At 43.5% G+C, this 18486-nt stretch overlaps 1 protein-coding gene across 3 annotated transcripts in view; it reads right to left on the reverse strand.

Annotated features, from left to right (window-relative positions):
• Positions 1-18486, reverse strand: part of TYRO3 (TYRO3 protein tyrosine kinase) — a 41516-nt gene that overhangs the window by 15352 nt on the left and 7678 nt on the right. For all 3 annotated transcript variants that reach the window (XM_039705146.1, XM_039705147.1, XM_039705148.1), the window contains 6 exons: positions 15755-15925; positions 12992-13078; positions 9000-9115; positions 6020-6197; positions 5415-5557; positions 3986-4130 (listed from right to left, as the gene is read on the reverse strand). In XM_039705146.1, the coding sequence (XP_039561080.1) occupies positions 3986-4130; positions 5415-5557; positions 6020-6197; positions 9000-9115; positions 12992-13078; positions 15755-15925 (840 nt within the window). The remainder of the gene's footprint in view (positions 1-3985; positions 4131-5414; positions 5558-6019; positions 6198-8999; positions 9116-12991; positions 13079-15754; positions 15926-18486) is intronic.

Consider the following 18486-nt stretch of genomic DNA (forward strand, 5'->3'; position numbering starts at 1 on the left):
TAACTCCTTCTCGCAGCAAAGGTAGAGCAGAAGCATCTAGTTGTCAGAAACTATTGGTTTTGAGCCTTAAGAATGTAACAGGTGCTGCACCAGATTATATTATTTCACATGAGCTCATGAGCTGGGGTACTTCAAAATGGAGCCTCAGGACAAGAATGTTCCTCAGTATGATCTTTATGTGTGTGGGTTTCACCCTGTCCTGTTTGAGACAGACCAGAACCTTGACCAGGTTGCACAGCACTACCTGAATGTCAGCCAGGCAACATTTTGAAAGACAACAGAGAAGGACAATTGCCTCATGGCAATATGGTTTAAAATATTTACATTTTTCCTCTAACCCTTCCCACAAAGAGAAGCACCCTGAGGGACTTGGCATTAGCTGTAACTCTACAATGTTGTCTGGTTGGTTGCAACTTCTCAATGTCTCTCCCCAAAGAAAAGAATATTTGCTCCCAGAATATGTATACTTTTGACTACAAAAGGTCTACAGAAGAAATGGAGACACTGCCAAGCTGAGCAAGCTGCTGGGCAAGGAAGATAAGCAATACAGTTCTGAATAAAAAGAATATTATGTATGCCTGGCAAAAAATGATAAATTAATCCAACTCCCTGAGAGACGTCTTCTCCAAATACAATTACTAAATATTAAATGTGAATTTGAATGGGTTTATTAAAATCTAGGCTAGCCCTCATATCTCCAAACTGTTTAAGAGCTAACAAGAAAAGGCACCAGATCCCTTAGCACCTCCTTCATCTTCATGCTCACTTGCTCACCCTCAGCAGATGACTGCCCTTTACCTGAAGGGAGGGAAGAATCATCTTTGATGATGTAAGTAAACCTGATATAAGTCATATTAGTATAAATAAATCTGTTCTTAAAAGAGATGTTAGGTTCATGGGCTGGAATTTGGATGGATCTCTGCATAGATGTGTATGAAAAATAGTCAGACAACCCTTGCTGGCAGAGTCCTGGAAGACAAGAGGCTTCTGAGGCTTGATTAACAGCTACATTGAGGAGCCTTATCATCCAGGTTTTTAAAGAAGTAGTATTAGTCTAATAAACAGGTAGAGCTTGAGGACACAGAATTGTGGACAAAGGAGGAAGCAGACGAGTACTTCTCCACTTGAAGCAAATTATCAGATCCTCAGTACTTATTTTCCAGCATCTTATCTTCTTCAGTGACTCACATTTTCTTTTACCACCCAGAAGGCTTTACAGGCTCTGGGGCTTATGATACTCCCTCTTGCAGCAATTTTCAACCCAGCCTTCAAGGCTGTTTATGAGGAGGGAGAGATCAGAAACAGAAGCTGTCTTTCTCAAATAAAACAGAGGTAACTGCAACCCCCTCCACAATTCCCAAGCCAATCACTAGGTCTGATTCTGCCTAACAATCAGGGTAGAAACAGCTAACAACACTGATAAAGAAGGCCTCTCTGATAGTTAACAATAAGGCTTCCTTCTCCCTGTGGTGCGACAAACCTCTCTTGGCTTATTTTTCAAATCTCTGTCTGGTGAGAGAGCAGAGATTTAGGTTAACTTCAGGGGAGCCCCTCCAAAAGGAGCATGGATGAAAACAAAACAAAACTAAATTATTCTCCCTGTTTCTAAACTGCTGGGAATCAGAAGCCCATCTTAACAGTTTATAGCAAATGTGTCAGAATTATAAATGAATGTTGAAATTCACTCTTCTCCTGCTCTGCCCCACACACCCTTGCTTGGCACTCGTGTCACTGATCTTGAGAGGAGGCTTGCAGCCCACAAGTTGCCTCTCATCTCTCAACACTCTCTCCCATCTCCTGCAACCCCTTTTTCAACCAGAATATGCTTCAAGACTGCACAAGGCAGAGAGAAGACAGTATTACTAGAAGAGTTTAGAAGAGTATTTAGGAGCCCTTGGATGATGAACCCTTTTATTTCACAGAAAGTTTATATCTCAAAAGTGTGTAAAGAACATAATGCAAGAGTCTTCTCCTGCCTACAATAGTGAAGATTACGGATAGGAAACAGCTATTAAACCACTCTGTTCCTCACTCTGCAATGAAAAAAAGAGACTTCTTCTGAGAAAGTTTCTGAAAATATTAAAACAATCTTTGTTAATAGCACACCAGATCTCTGCATAACTAGGGTGGAGCTCCCACTAGCTTTGCTGTGATGACAAATTCGACTTAAAGTTTATACGAGCTTAGTCATCCTTACTGCCGCACTGGGAGCTGGGCAGAAACCACCCCTGGCATTTCTCACATACAGCAACCAGTGCCAGTTTGCTATTTTAGGAAAGGAAGCAACTTATGTTTTCTACCAGGCCTGAAACAAAACTGCAGTCTTTCTGCAGCTCTGCTGCTTAAGGCCTGTCAGTATTTCCACAGTGAACTTTTACTTCCAGCCTATTATGCTTGTGAAGAAATACATGTGCTTCCAGACAGCATTTGGCCAAAACAAGCACCACGCCTGATGCTACTTTTTTTGAAGTGGTTTGTAAATAAAAACAATCAAGCAACAACATATAGTACTTTCAGGATCATCCCATTCCAGCTCTCTGTAAAATGCAAACCCTAAACAGTCCCTGGGGCTTCTTGCCAGTGATGGCCGTTTTCCAAAGGGAATTCCTGGCTCTTTCAGATACTTTTGTTTGTATTTGGGTGCCACAGAGAATATCCCATCAAAAAGTAGGGGGAAAAAATGATGGTGCCAATGACCAGCTTAGTATGTTCAGCTCTGAACCTTCACACCCCTTCAATCTCTTTTAAATAATTTGAGGACTTTGATCCCACAGTGACTGTGTGCTCACATTCGACCTTCAGTGCTGACTTTGTCACAGGAACTGGGCTGCCAAAGCACCTGGGTAATGTGCATGCTAAAACCAGCATTAAATGCACTACTGCACGTAAGGATACAGTTCTCTGCTTGCTGCTCAGCCCATATCCCCACTTCCTGCTTGCTTGGGAACTCCTCTATAGAGTCCCCCTGCCATCACTCACTGTAGAGAGATCAGGAGAGCTCAATGTCCATGTAATTCCTCAGAGACAGGTGGAGTGGGAAGATAGCAGCAGCAGGTGGGTCAGCATCAGAAATTAGAGATTTAGTTGTGATTTAATTGGAGAACTAGAGATGAGTGTCCTGCCACGGCCACTTGGAAACAAAACCTCAGGAGACTGTGGCATTTTTGTACGGTCACACCTCACTGACTGCTTACCACCAATCCTATTTTTATTTGGAAGTCCTCCTCTTAGTTATGTTACAGTTTCCTTCACAAGCAAGAGCATTTTCCCTTCTCCCTTCTACCCATCTCCCCATACAAAATCCTGCCCTGCTTCATAGCCTGCCTCCCATTCCCACTAACTGTGAAACACAAGCAGCAAGGAAATCACCCCAGGTGAGCCCAGCTGCCCTTCAGCACTAGGAGTGCTCTCCACATATGCATGTTCTTTGCTCCCAACAAACCCTTCCACGTGGTCCAGATTGCATGGTACAGCATCTGTACCATCATCTTCCTCTTCTACCAGTAGCTCAGCTTTTTCATGGAGACAGCTAAACTGGTTTAATATAAATTCAGTAAAACCATTATGAATGCCCACGTGGCCAGTTTAAATCAGGCTTCACTAAAACTAGTCAGAAATGGCATAAAATTAAATCAAAGAAGACAACCTATATTAGAGGAGTTTTCTGTCACATTTACTTGTGTAAATCAGTGTAAACCTTCATTTGCATATTTTCTATGTGTCTGCCCTTCTGCTCTGCACTAAGCACAGTAAAACCTCTACTGTGTCTAAGAAGACACAGTAGAGGCCAGAAGCTCTTTTGTTTATACCAGCTCTTTAAAGATTATTGAATTTCTAGTCTCCTTGATGAAGTGTGCTGTTGTATAAGCCCACGTGTCTCAGTAAGTAATAAGCAAAGAAATAAGAAAAAGACTCAGAAAAAACAGCTCTCCCAGTATCTCTGACTTTTTTCCCCAAGCGAAGGGAGAAGATAGTGGACACTTACCCATGACCTCCTGGGCTTCAAGCAGGAAGAGGTCACTCCAGGGCCCACACCCTGCAGAGTTCAGCACACACACCCTGATAATCAGGTCTTTGAGAGGATTCCACATGGTGAGATTGGCTTTTGTGTCCTGCACAATCATCTCCCCCTGAGTGCAAATAACAACAAACTGTCAGCTGTCTTGAAAGGCATCCAATGTGAAATTTCACCTTTAAACCAAAACTGTACCAAACATGTACTTCACTGGCACTATAACAAGGGCTGGGAATTGTGACTTCTGGGTCCTTATCTCATTTTGCCTGAGATTTGGGCTGTTGTCTTGGATTTCTCTCCCCAAAAATTGCTAGTAGTTTCCCAAGGCATAAGGGAGATAGAAGGTTTAATAATTTCTTCCTTCGAGGTCCTCCCATGCACGTTGCTATAGAAATAAGGTTTTCTTCTGCTATTAAAAGATATACCTCCTTCTTGTGGTTTACTGTAAAGCATCTGGTGGTTTTAATCCAAGGGAGGAATCTGTTTGTCTGTTTTAACTTGCTGACCAAATCCTGAATGGCTTCTGAATTTCAGCCCAAATTTTCACTTATGATAGCAAGGTCAACATATTTTCCGCAGTTTCACGGACCTTCTTCATACAGCAAAACCATGAATATTTGGCTGCCACCACTGACACAGAGTAAATTCAATGAGAACTCAAAATACCATCATTCAAAGTTAATGACGCTGACCTAGTGTGAAATGGGTCATACAAAATAGGAAATAATTCTTTTTTCCCTCTAGCTGTCTACTATTACAGGCTTGCTCTTCATTAATAAGCACTGGGTAAACACTTATTAGGAAGTTAGAAACCATAAGAAATGCTGTGAACTTCAAAGGCGGATAGATACCTGGGAAAGGTCCATGCCAAAGAACAAATGAAAGGCCTTCTACCCTGTCAGGGTCCTTTCAACTCCCTAAGTATTGTAAATAAAACTAAAGAATCCACAACCTTCTTTCTGTGATTTGCAGCACAACTCATTCACTTGTTAAATACACCTTTGCTGCTAGGATTTAGAAAACCAAGGCCCAGTCACAGGAGGCAGAAAGCCCACATCCTGTACTGTCTGAGCTGGACAGCCCAGAAAGAGGCAGAGAGAGACAAAGTGGATTCTCTCTATGTTGTCCTGCTTGTGCAAGCAATGGCAGAGAACTGGTCTGTCTGCAGATGAACATTCAAGTGAAGGAATTCTGAATATTCCAGGAAGGAAGAAATAGTCCTACATCTTGAAGTCAAATACTGAGGCATTCCCTAAAGTCAGAATACATCCATTTACACAAAAGCAGTGTCAGCAATCTAATCCCCTGGTATGGATGAGGGACCTTAATGCCTAGAAAATTTAGTACGAACCTTCTGTAATTCTGTGTTCAATGGCTCAGTACCTTCTCAATCTGTTACCTGAGTTACATTATCCTGCATCCATTCCAGTCTGTATCCCAGGACATTTTCTTTCAGCACATCTGGAGCCACACCTTCCCACTCCAAAATTAGATCAGGATCTCTTTGAATAACATGGATATTTTGAGGGGTGCTGTTTGGAGCTGAAAGCAGAGAACATAACACCATCACTCGTGCAGGAAAATAAGGCACTATCCACACTGAAAATGGCAGTTTCACACTCTTTCCTGAGATCATCCAGAAAAGAGATGGTGTGAGGGAAGAGAACAACTTCTGCAAACCCCCAGCAGTCTGCGTGTGGCTTCAAGTGGAGAAGACGGGTCAGCACCTCTCATTTCTCTCAAGATCCCACGAGTCTCACAGAGCTAATGGGACCAGCATGCAGAAGCCCCATGGCTGGGTAAACCCCTGTATCACACATCATTGCTACTAACCACATTTGGCTGTGTATCATTGTTTTGCTCTAGTAGACCCTCAGAGTGGATGAGCAATCTAGCAGCAGAATGTTTCCCATACTGCAGAAGCAGCAAGGAGTTCATGACATTTATAATTGTGTCTTTTACAGGTTCAGAACTGCTGTCCTGTTCTTGTCTGCTGCTTCTTACCAAGCTCCAGGGTCTGGAAATAAACCCTGTCAGTGAAAGGGGAGCTGCCCATCTCATTGCTGCACTGCACACGGACGCTGTAGTTGGTGGAATGCTTCAGGCCTTGCACGGTGTAGGAGAAGGGTGGCACTGGGGTGACTTCAGTGGACACCTCCTGGCCATCTGGTGACTCAGCTACCTGTGCCAACAGTGAAATGAGATGACTGTTACCATAAGCAATATGACTAACATGTCCACATGGGTAAGAATTTAATTGTCACTTTAGGAATGTGTAAGAACAGATATAGCACCAGTGGTGCTTAAAATACTGAAATGGGAGCTGTCAAACTAAGAATCATGAAGTGACATCACTTGGACAGCACAGAAATTTTCCACCACATAAAATTTGGTTCCATATTTTAAAACAGCTCCTTCCCAATGTTACAATTTCTACAGTAGATTATTATTCCTTTAAAGAAAACGAAATGTGCTTGTCACTTTGAGTGGTAGCAGCCAGCTTCTGAGACTCGTTTAAATCTGGCAATGAAAACCAGTAGAGCAACTTGCCTGTTGCCTACTGTCACCTTTTGCCAAACTCTTTTTTTTATAAGTTTGTATATTTTCAATTTTGTAGTGGATAAGAGGTATGGTAGACATAGGTGACTTGGTTCAACTAACTTGCTTCAAATTAAACTGGAAAGAAACTTCTTACCACTCCTACATCCCTTTTTCTTGTTTCCAAATCTGAGCTTTAAAGCAGCATGAATGTTAATTTAAATCTGATATCACTGTGTGCTTTTAATGCACAGACAGAGTGAATGTTCCTACTTTTGTACTAACAATAGCAGAAATCACTGCATAACTCCCAGGCTCAGACTTTCTCTTCAAGTGCATACAAAATAGCAACTCAGAGAGTAAAAGCAAGATGTACCGACAAAAGCAAAAAAGTCACATGGACTTTATGTATTTCATACGGCAGCCTTTCTTCCTTTCTCACTGCCCTTCTGCTCAATCTCACATACACTTTTGGCACACTGGTTTATTTGGCTGGTAGAAAGGAAGAATCTCAAGTTTCCTGAATAGAAAAGCATATTGTTGTCATTATCACTGTCATCCACAGCACGGAAAAAACAAGACAACCATTTTGTTAAACCCCGTCTGCTGGATGATGTATTTCTGTTCAACACTCCCAAGAGCTCGTGCATCTGCCCCTTTCACACCCTGGAACTTGGCTTTCTGTTAGCAGTCAGAAAACACTGCCATTCCCTGCCCTGTCCCCAGAAGCAATCTGCTTGTCTGAACATGGTGCTCCTGGGGCACCCGCTGCCATGCCTGAGTGCCAGAACAGCACAGCAAACTCCCAATCCCCCTTCTCTTTCTGGGAGACTCCCAGCAGAAGTGCAATCATGAAGAGGCAGGAACATGTGCATTTTCACATGGAAATGTAGGTCAATGCCTCACACAGAATCTCTCAATGTGGGAGTCAGAGGAAGCACAGTTTTCTGACAGTGCAGGGTCATTGCCAAGTTATCCCGCTCCCAGACTCAAAATGCAGGAACTCCATCCTCCCCAAATAGAACAGAAAAGTCTTAGAAAAGGGGTGAGAGACTGCTGAGTTGACAGAAACTGGGCTGCTCTGATTCAGCCTCTTCCACATGTCCCATCCCCCACCCCTGCCCCTGCCAAAAGTGAGAGGGAGAACTTAAACCCCAGAATGATGAGCATTGCAGCGTGCAAACCAGAGAGAATAGGCTGTTCCAGCTCGAGATAACTGGCATTGTAAAACAGAGGAAGAAAAGTATTTTCAACTGCAAAAAAGAACAGAAGTGGCAACAAAACCCACAAACCAGGGCCAGCTGCATCTAGGAGTTCTTTCTGCCAGTGAGTTGAAACTAAATTATGATTTCCTTTACGTCTGAAATATAATAAACAGCAGAGCATGAAACCTCTGGTTTCTCCCCAGATAAAAAGAGGACTACAAGTAAATTAGCTAGACTGCTTCCAGCATACCTTAAGTTTATAATCCTCCTCTGCATAGCTGGTAACACTGCACAAAAATTCCACTCCAGCTCATAATGCTGCTATAATCAGGTAGGGAAACCATAGGGGCCTGGCAAATAAATCTGTGGGGAATGTGCCTGGTTGTGTTTGCACAGCCTGCTTTGGGTATCACCATTTATTTTCTCACTGGGTTACCTGCTCTTTGATCTGATTCTACAGCTAAGTATGCAATGATAGAAACTAACTCTGCCTGAGGTTGGACACATACCATTGTTCTCAGGAACTTCAAGAAGCAAACCAGTTTTTGTACTCTGCACCCAGCAGAGCTACAGAATACTTTCAAGTGTGATTTTCTGGGGAGAACTGGTCTTTGACAATGGAAAACCAATCAAGATTTAGAGATAGGACTTAAATTTGCTCTGAAACGTGCAAATAGGTCTGATCTTGTATCAAAAAGCCCAATCTGCCTCTTGCCTCCATCATTCCTACCTTTCCTGTACCACATCCTATACTTTGCAAGTTCCTCATCCCTTGGATTCATTGGTATGTCCAAATTCCTGCCTTTCTTCTGGCATCCCACAGCACAGGCCTGATTTGGTGTGGGACTCACAGGCACCTGCCCTGGTACAAGCTACCATGGGCCACTGCTCCATGCAGGAAGGGTGAGCATAGCTGCTCCAGGGCACTTCCCACAGAGTGCTGTGTGCTTCATGTGTGCTGCAGTGTAATAACCTGTATGGAGTAGCTGCCACAAAGCAACTGATAACCAGCTGGCCTGGAGAATGCAGCCAGTCTTTAATGCTTAATTTCTGAGCATGAAGTTCATGACCTGCTCTTTGGCACCTGAGTTGCCTCCTATTAAGGTTTTATGTTTTAGGGCTGTGAAGTAAGAATTGCAACACTGCTAAACAGTTGGGTGAGCAAACGATAGCCCAGGAAATGCGGCTTAAGTAAGTCCTATTATTTATGCAGGACAGGGCACAACCCAGAGAGGCCATACCTGAAGAGTGCAAGAATGGAGAGGTGCACGGCCATCAAATCCTGGCACCCAGACCACGCTGGCATTGCTGCTGGTGATTTGGCTTACAGTTACATTGAGAGGTGGGAGAGGCATGGCTAGAAAGGAAACAAAGAGACCTTTCAGTGTACACAGAACTGAGCAGGTATTCACGTGGAAATGGAAGAGGCTTGAGGCCAAAAATTATGCAATGAAATCACTAACAGAAATGTAGTAAAATATCACATCTTTAGAGAGTGTCCCTGACTTGTTGTGAATGAAACTATTATTTTAACATTGGACAAGCTATTGTCAGCCATTCATCATTGTCCATCGATGCACACAGGCAGTGGTTGATCTCTTTGATAGCAATGCCAGTGTGTGATGTTTACACCTTTGCTACTCAGCTCTCTTTCCTTCCCCCTCCATTGCAGGGCATGACTCAGCCCTGCACACAGCTGCCTGTGGACCCACATTGTGAACTAAATCAGGGCTTTAAAATCCCACCTCGGGTTCTCAGTCCAGCCTTTGACACCAGCTCTGCCAGCACCGGGTGGAAGGTGGCTTGCTGTAGTGACCTGAATACCCTGGAGCTGGATTTGCTGTAGACCTCTTTGTGCTGCCTCCAGGTGTCCACTGCAAACTCCCACTGAAACACCCTGGGACAGAGCCTGGACTGAAAACTGCCTCCTCAGACTTGGGATGAATAAACTGTTTTACAGAGGGGAAATTCAAGCCAAAAGGAGTGCCTGTCACACTGCCACACATGGTTGATACCACTCCACAAATTAAGGGCAGAGCCAGGAACAAAATGAGATTCCAAGACTGGACAGTTAATCAGATGCTTGTGCTTCCTACCACCACAGAACAGCATCAAACTGCGTGGCTTCCTTTAAGAATCTTTGATGTTTCCCTTTGATTTTTCCTTTCCTCTCACCGTAATTCTGCACAGTTAATTCCTATCCTTCTGGTCACCATCTCTTTTTCACCTCTGAGTTCTCATTCTGGCACTTCATTCCTGACAAAATTAGCAGCTTCATGAATACTAACCTCTCCCCTGACCTTCCTCTTATTTTAAAAAATTGCACGCTGATGCTTGTAATAGTTTCCCTGCAGCACCTCAACAAATTGTAACCTCAGGAGTCCTCTTTCAGAAACCTATCCTCAGGACAAGGCTCTGCCTGCAGATTAAATTTTCCATGCCTCCTGAGTTGTATCCAACAGAAAGCAGCAACAGAAAAGTAATTGCAAGATAGGATTTCTCCAGCTGCATCTTCTACCCTGCCAGAGCACCTTCGTACTTCACTGCACCAAGGACAACACAATACTGCTGCCTTCAGCATATCCACAGGGCCACCTTGCAAGAGAAATACAGAGCCCAAACACTCAGATCTCTGCAGAGGGCCTGGAGGAGACGAATAGATGGTGACACAGATTAACCCTATAAAGCCTTTGTTAATTGGTTAACCAGTTACCAGGACCCAGGGCAGGGCCTGGCACCTAGATAAGGACAGGGAGTGTGGGTGGGGCAGGAGAGCAAGGGTCTGGGATGGAAGCTGGTCAATGAGTTATTAGTTAGTTAACTTAAGACTTTCCTGCATCTTTGTTTCATTCTCTTTTGATGTTTTGTGTTCAGGTCTGTAAGCTCTTTAAGGGGAAAAAATCCTGCTGTTACTGCTTACTGGGTATTGCTGAAACATTGTCCATAACTCAAGGTTTTGCAGACACATCTGTAACTTCTGGGTTTAGAAACATGTACTTTTCAACACAGGATGGCAGGCTCAAAGGAGGTATGTGCTGTGCCACCAGTGAGAATAACCAACTGCTAACACACCCCCTGTGTGAAGGAGACAGTGCCTGAGGAGGGCTGGCTTGCTAGCACCTTCTCCTAATTCTGCAAGCAAGGGCCACATGCATTGTCCCACCATCTCTTGGGAAAAAACTGTGGGCGGCTGTTTCCTGTTGTGCTCTGAAACACGGGATACAACCCTAAAAGTGTTTGCAGAGAAAGCTTGTCAGAAAACAGGACCTTGAGTGTTAACATAAGAGAGTTAGCTTCCTCTCTGCTTAGAGAGTGGCTGAACAATGGGGCTTTGTAATGGCTGGGGACTGTGGGCTACAATAACAGTAATTTTCTGCTTGGAGTACACCCAGCACATTGTGGGCACTACAGAGAATAGATAATGAACAACAACAGAAGCAAATAGGAAGAAATGTTAACAGTTTGTCAATGTCCTAGCAAAAATATTTGCCTCTGGAAACACAGAAGAAACTAATTGTTTAATAAATTGTAGAAAGATTTAAGAGTCCTCATTAGCAGATGGGTTTGCGTAAGAGAGGAAGGCCCTAAACATGCATGCACAGACAACTACTTCCAGAAGTAACTTCATTGAATTCTGCATATTCATAGGAACAGGAACAAAATAAACATTATTTGGGCCTGCCCTATTTCTGCTGTATAGGAGCTTTGTTTTAATTTTAAGAGGGCTATACTAGATCTTCGAAGCTTTTCTATTTAGAAAAGCGTCGTCACTTAGGTAATTTATAACTACTTCTTTAGACATATCTTTGAGGTACTACAGGCATAACTTTTATGACTACTGGACTTGCTATTCAAAACCTGAATTTTTGTCTCTGGGATATGCCACACACTGGTGCAACGTTAGCTGAGTGACTTAAGCTTGCTCCTTCTCAGATCTAGAACGTGTGTGACTCAAGTGTGTGATGGCAATATGTCCCTCCTAAATAGGCTCTGTAGATTCATTAGCTGGTGATCCCTGAAGGAACGCTTTTCAGCTAAACATAATTGCTGGGAAATTAGAGAATTCTGAGATCTTTACCCCTTCATCCTATTAATGGTTAAAAATTAATAATCTGTATTAACATAAAAAACTTCAAAAGCTTGTTTATGCTAAATGTTTTTTCAAATTATGCCTTGACAAGATTTTTTTAAAGTGTAATAGCTTTGTGAACTAAATTCTATCCCAGGATAAAATATCCATAGAAGATATATTCTACAATAACTAACTGCACTGTGTAGACAAGCCTTTAAGGCAACAACTCCAAGTGGTTTTAAATTAAGTTATAAATCTTACTAGTGCAACGTACTGCATTCTTGGCATAGCAGTAACCACAATGTCCTGAACAAAAACACACTCCAAGAGCAGTAGGTTACAGCTGGATTTCGATCTGCCCTTTAATGAACACCAGCTACTACAACTACAGTACATAAAGGATTGCTTGTATTTGTGCTGAGCAATAAGCTATCACTTGGAACAAATTATTTTTGTGCCATGCCTCTCCTGGAACTGATGATCACATAATTAAAAGTGCTTTAAAGCATGACTAAAAATTCAAATGCAGAAGCATCTCAACATGAAGAAGAGGGGAAGAGCTGATTGCTCTGATTATCCCTGCTTCAGTTACCTGGAGGAACAGAGGAAATGTCACATCAGCCTGGAGACTTCCAAATGGCAACTGATCATGCACAGGCTAGGAATTGTTTTCAATGTGCTTTTAAAGAGCAAATAATTTAAAAAATAAAATTCATAAACTAAATGTGGATAAGCAAACATTACTGGCCACCTTCCTTGACTTTTTTCAGCATCTAATGTGATGCTAATAAAAGAAAGCAGAAGTAACGGCCTCTTTAGCTCTAACAAGACCCATCTATTCCCAAGAGGGAAAGACTTCCCTGCTACAAATTCATATCAGCTTCATCTCTCACAAACAACTTAATCGCCTTAGCTCTCTCCTTTTCAAGGAAAAGCTGTCATTTGACATCACATTTCCACTCCTGAATCAGATGTGGATTGATTATTTTCAACAGCCTGGGATACGGCCCTGCATAGGAAGTGTGAACTGCTGCTGGAACACAAAGCATTGTTTCAACTGCTGGCAGCCTTGAGGCAACTCCTCGCATTAAGGTGCTCTACTTTCCCTCCCCAGAGAGCAAATCCAAGGCCCTGCCCAGTCTCTGGCACCCAGTCTCTCACCTTTAATTTGAACAGTGGCAGTCCGAGATGAAGACAATCCCTTCACGTTGTGAGCTTCGCAGGAGAAAACTGTGCTTTGATTAATACCTGGAGATCAGCCAAGAAAAGGAAAGGAAACACAAATAGCTGTATAATCCATCTTCCACCTTCAGCAGAATTTCAGTTATTTGTAACATCCAGCTCAAGTTGTACAGGCACTTGGAGGGGTGAGCTGGGTGACAATCAAAGGCAAGATTTCAATGTAAATAATGTGCTAAACACATTTTTAATGGGGGGAGTGTGGCAAAGCAGAAAAGCTTTCATGGAAGTGTCAGAAAGCACTGAAAAGGAAGAATCTGTCAGGACAGCAGCTGATAGTGCTCAGGTAGTAGATGTCTGCTTCTCACATTCTGGTGAGTCTCTTTGGAGCAAAGATTGTGCTGAACTGTGAGCTCACACAAAGCCCAATGCTTTGGGCCTCAGCCTACACCTGAGCAACATTCATCTTCCAACTGGGCTATAAGCCCAGGAAAACTTTTAGTCAGATGCTGCTTATTTCTAGTCAATGCTCACCTGTCCCTCACCTTGCATCAGACTTCTGAAGACACATAAAGGAAGTGGAAGTTAAATCTACTGCATCTGCACTGAAACACTTTCCAGGGGTAATACAAGTCAGAATGTCTTCTGTGAGCATCCATCCATCCCATGGCATCATGGCATGATGTCTGGCTTTCCCAGGACACATATAGGTATTGTAAATGAATTGGAATTGAGATAGATTTGCAAGGCTGCCTGGAGAACTGTGTCCAGCAACTACTGTCACGAGGCTTGGCCCTCAGTTGCCTGAAAAGACTCTATCTGAGAAAAGTTAAAGATTGGCTCACTGTGGGCATACACTTTCAGAAGGAAAAACATTTCAGAGCTGCAGAGAGCAGCTTGCACAGTGTCTCTGACCTTTGACTCATCTCCCAAGCCTGAGACTAGCAGCACTGCAAAGAAGGTGAAATGGGAGAGAGGAGGCAGTGCTGTTCTCATCCCTGTGAACCAGAGGAAGGTGCTGCCAACAGGCTGAAGGCCAGGCAGCACAGCAGAGCACCTGAAGTGGTAGGCCTGTCCCAAGACAGAACCTAACACAGCCCTGCCCTGAGGAAAATACAAAATACACCACAAACCAGGAACTGCGTGTTCCCTAGCACCATGCCAGCACTGCTTCCAAATACAACACTGCTGATCCTTCTAAATGTTTGCTTTCTAGCCAAGTATTTTGTTACTATTTTCTTCAGTGTGTGATACTTTCCTCAGCTAGCAATGCTTGTTTTCTTACCAACTGCCTCTTTTGACATGCTCTGGTAATCCAACCATGCAGGTTGTGTCCTGCTAATGTTTTAAGTTGCAAAGACAAGACATATCCAAGGGACACCCCAAAATATACTGAAAGAGGGTGGGCCCAAGGGGCATCCCAAAGAACACTGGAAACAAATAAAGGTGCTGAAGACACTTAATAAATAAAACAGCAATTCATTTGGAGAATCACTAGGAGCAGACATCTTTTTCAGGCTTCCAAGCCACTGCTCCTCAACAACAGATATTTTGTGAGGCGCTGTGGGATGAGTTAGTGGAGGAGAAGTGACATTTTTTTACTGTCTCTCTCCTCTTGACTATCCATCTTTTCAGTTTCCATTTCAACAGGCAGATTATATCATAAGGGAGCAGTTTTCATTTCCACTTAGAACAGTACTGGTGGCTACATAAGAGAGGGAGCAGATGATTAAAACCATGTCAAATTACAAATCATGCTTTGATTTTTGAATAAAAAAGGTTCTATCGAAAGCCTGAATAGGACTGGACAGCTCAAATGATGGCCAAAGACATACAAAAACTCACCCTGGGTGCAACTGTAACTGTATTAAAAGAGGCCCTAGAGACAACTGTTAGTTGTAAAACCTTTCCTTTCTAAATAACCAGTTAAACTTTGGGTCAGGGGTGTTGAGAATACCAAAACAGCAGCAAAGAGAAAACACAACACAAGGCTGTTAGACAACTAACTACAATGAAGTTACTTTTAAGTGGTAACTGCAAGAATAGCTGCAGTCAGCTCCAGGTAGAGAAACATCACCCTTTTCTGAAAGTGGTCTGAAGAGAGGCCCTAACACCTACTGGCTCCTGAGTTTTTCTGCTGACTCTGCTGGGGAAAGCTCTGCCCTGGGGCAAACTTTGGTCTTGAAGGGTATCAACTAGCCCATTTCAGCACTGATACAATCACTCTTGAAGTATCAAACAATTACATGGGGCAGTCAGATTTCAATGATAAGATCATCCAGCAAGCCTGCAAGAACAGAGATGGGGGTGGGTAATAGAGGGGAAAGCAGTGTGTGACAGGGCTGTGCACAGAGGGAGGGGATGGCATCTGCTGCATGTGAATGCTTGGAGAGTTCCAAGAGCAACGGCACCAACAGAGTCACTTCATATAACCATGAACACCCTCCACAAGGTGGAACAAGAGGCATCCAATGCATCACCTGTTCAACAGCACCATCAACAAGAGTGCCAGGCACACCCAAACTCTGTAAGAGCCTGTGTGCCTCAAGCCAGCAGAAAACACACTGGGCAACCATCACCCCTCAAGACAATCTTTGTATGTGATTGTGACCACTCAACCTTTAATGCAGAGTTAAACACCATTCCCACACTATGTGGCTACCCAACATCCAGGGCATGATCAGAAGAGAGCTCTTCTCCTCCTCTGATGCTCTAAGTGATCCCCTGCAGTGGCAGCAGCCTTACCTGACACATTTAAGATGGAAGGGGAGACGTCTGGAAGCCCCACTCTAGAGTCTCCCATCCACCAGACAATTGTCACTGGTTCAGGGGGACCAACAGCAGCACAGGCCATATGAAATGGAGCATTAGGGGACACGGACACATCCTCAGGTTCCACAGTAAAGTAGGGCACACCTGGAAAAACAACAGAAAAGTGACAATAACTGGAGCAACTGCCTGTTGTTTATTTCCATTAACACTGGACATCCATCTGTCCTGCTGCTAGGCTGAATCCGACGCCCTCCAAGCCCTTCACAAAAACCAAGGGTCAGATATGCTTCATCACCTCAGGGCACGAACACCTAAGTGCTGCTACTGGAAATTAGAGAGAAAGAGTGCTCGCTTCCCACAATGCCTTTGAAAAACCACTTTCAATTCCAAGACTCCCCTATGAAATGGCTTTTAGTGGCAGTATTTTCTCAATTTTTCAGCTGGAGAGATTGAAGTTTAAAGAGGCAACAGTCAATAACTTTAGTGGTGGCAGACACCACTTTAAAAGACAGCTAATCCAGCTACAGATACTTCTTGCCATGCATTTAAAACTGAAGCTTGCGAAAGTGTTGAACTACTGGCTTTAACAAGCCCATGAATGAGGAAAGAATCCCCGTGGTGAGAGCCTGGGAGCATTTACAATACTCTCTCTGCAGCCTAATTGAATGGAGATGCCTTCCAGCACACTCTTGACACCACGACTACCGGGCTGCCTCGAAGTCAGGGCTAATTTGTTTCAGAGCTGAAGGCTATCCACGGACACAGCTCTCTCAGTAATTATCTGCTCCCCACCATGGAAAGACTCCTGGTTGGTACAACAGGTATCAGATTAGGCCCACGGGGAGCAGAATGCAGCTGCAATGCTGCAAAGCTACCTTAGGTCATCTCTAAGTGGCAATAGCTGACTGTAATTCCACACATCAAGAGATGTGGTTCCTCTTATGGGCAATACCAAAACTCTAGTGGTTTCAGTGCTCCAAACCAGTAGCACAAATTTCACCAGCCATCAGCAGCAGTGCTGACCATGTAGGACAGCCAGTATGTATTTCTGGTGATTGGTGGACAAGCTGAAGCCTCAGAGAAATGTTCAGTTCCCTTCTATACAGAAATCTTTGTGTGTCAAACACTGCTGCTACCAACAGCACTTACTCCAACCAAAATCAGGCATTCTCAGCTGGAAAAAGCATGTTCTGGAAGCTGCTGATCTGTTTCCTCACAGAAACAGAGGAACTGACAATATTGTGCATTCACATGCTGAAACTATAGTGTCTGTCCCTGGCCAAAGATGACAGGCCCAAGCACTTCCATCAGCAGGCAATTAATACAGGTGCCTAAATAGGATTTAGAAGCCTAACACTTGACATTTCCCCCAAGCTCCAGCCAAAAGTGCTTTCCTCAGTCTTTTGCTGACTGTCCAGTCACGGTTCGCATCTTTCAGGTAGCAGCTCCTTTGTGCCTTCCTTGCCTCCTTTCCTTAGAGAAGTAAATGAACAGATTAAAACAGATCTAAACCCAAGTCTCTTGAGGAATGACAGTGCCTATCTCTGCAAAGGCTAATGTTCAGGACAGGTATATCCATTGTCATGACATACTGCTTGTTTTTGCTGACATATTTTACTTCATTTTTTAATTGCATTCATACATAAACAATAAAAATGAGTAAGCTTTTGAGATACCAGCTGTGACACCTCTGCCTGCTTTGCCCTCCTTTTCCAAGGAAGATTAGAAGGGAAAATAATCACCGTTTCTCTACCTGTGAGCAGGATCCCTGCCTCCTGTCCATTTGTCATGACACCCAAGGTAAACTTTCAGGAAGATCCTGCCCAGCTCGGCAGGTTTTCTCACTTTAGGAGCAGCTAAACAGAGCAGACAAGACCACAATTAAAAACTTTCATAGTTGAGGGAGTGCAGCTGACTCATCCAGCTGAGGAACTCGCACTGCCCCCGTCCGTATGTTACCTGGACAGCTCGCTGCCTGTGACACATTTAGCCTCCCAGTTCCTGGTACAAGAGGTGAGTGTCAGCACAACCATTTCACAGATGCCCCATGAAGGCATTGAGCAGCCAGCAGTCAGGAAATCAGCAGAAAAACAAAGAAATTATTTCACCAATTCCCCTCTTCCAAGCCAGCATCCAACCTTTAGGGCTGATTTTTATGTACAGCTCTGTTTTGAGACAGTGTTGGTTCAGGGGAATGTGTCCACACGGGTGTGGCTTGGTCTCTGACTGTAGCCACAATGGGGGCTGGCAGCCCCAGGAACAGCCACATAGTCAGAGGTGTAATTTCAGACAGAAAGTTCTGTAAGAAACACAATCCGTTTTTTAACACCACAGTGTGCCTCAGATCACCTCTCCAGCCATCAAACACTATCATGTTCTCAGTAAGGCCAGAGACTCAGTTCTAAACCAGGAAACAGGTTCAAAACAGTTTTGGTTTTGTAAATTCTAAGAAGTGTTTAATAAGATCAAACATTTTTATTACAAGACAGTTAAAATACCATTGCTAGAAAATCTGGCAGAAACAGACTACCTAAGCAGATATTACACAGCATAAAAATCCAGTCAAGCTCATTCCAAGTTAGGTCACCAATAGTCCACATTTGTTTGTGTGCCACACTGAAGCATGTCAGCACCTACTGAAGGCTGCAAATCACCAGAGTAAAGATTCTCTCAGTCAGAGAACAGCTGTTATTGACAGAGCAACC

The sequence above is a fragment of the Passer montanus genome, unplaced genomic scaffold (assembly GCF_014805655.1).
Source record: "Passer montanus isolate IOZ18808 unplaced genomic scaffold, ASM1480565v1 scaffold18, whole genome shotgun sequence".
Classification (NCBI taxonomy): Eukaryota; Metazoa; Chordata; class Aves; order Passeriformes; family Passeridae; genus Passer; species Passer montanus.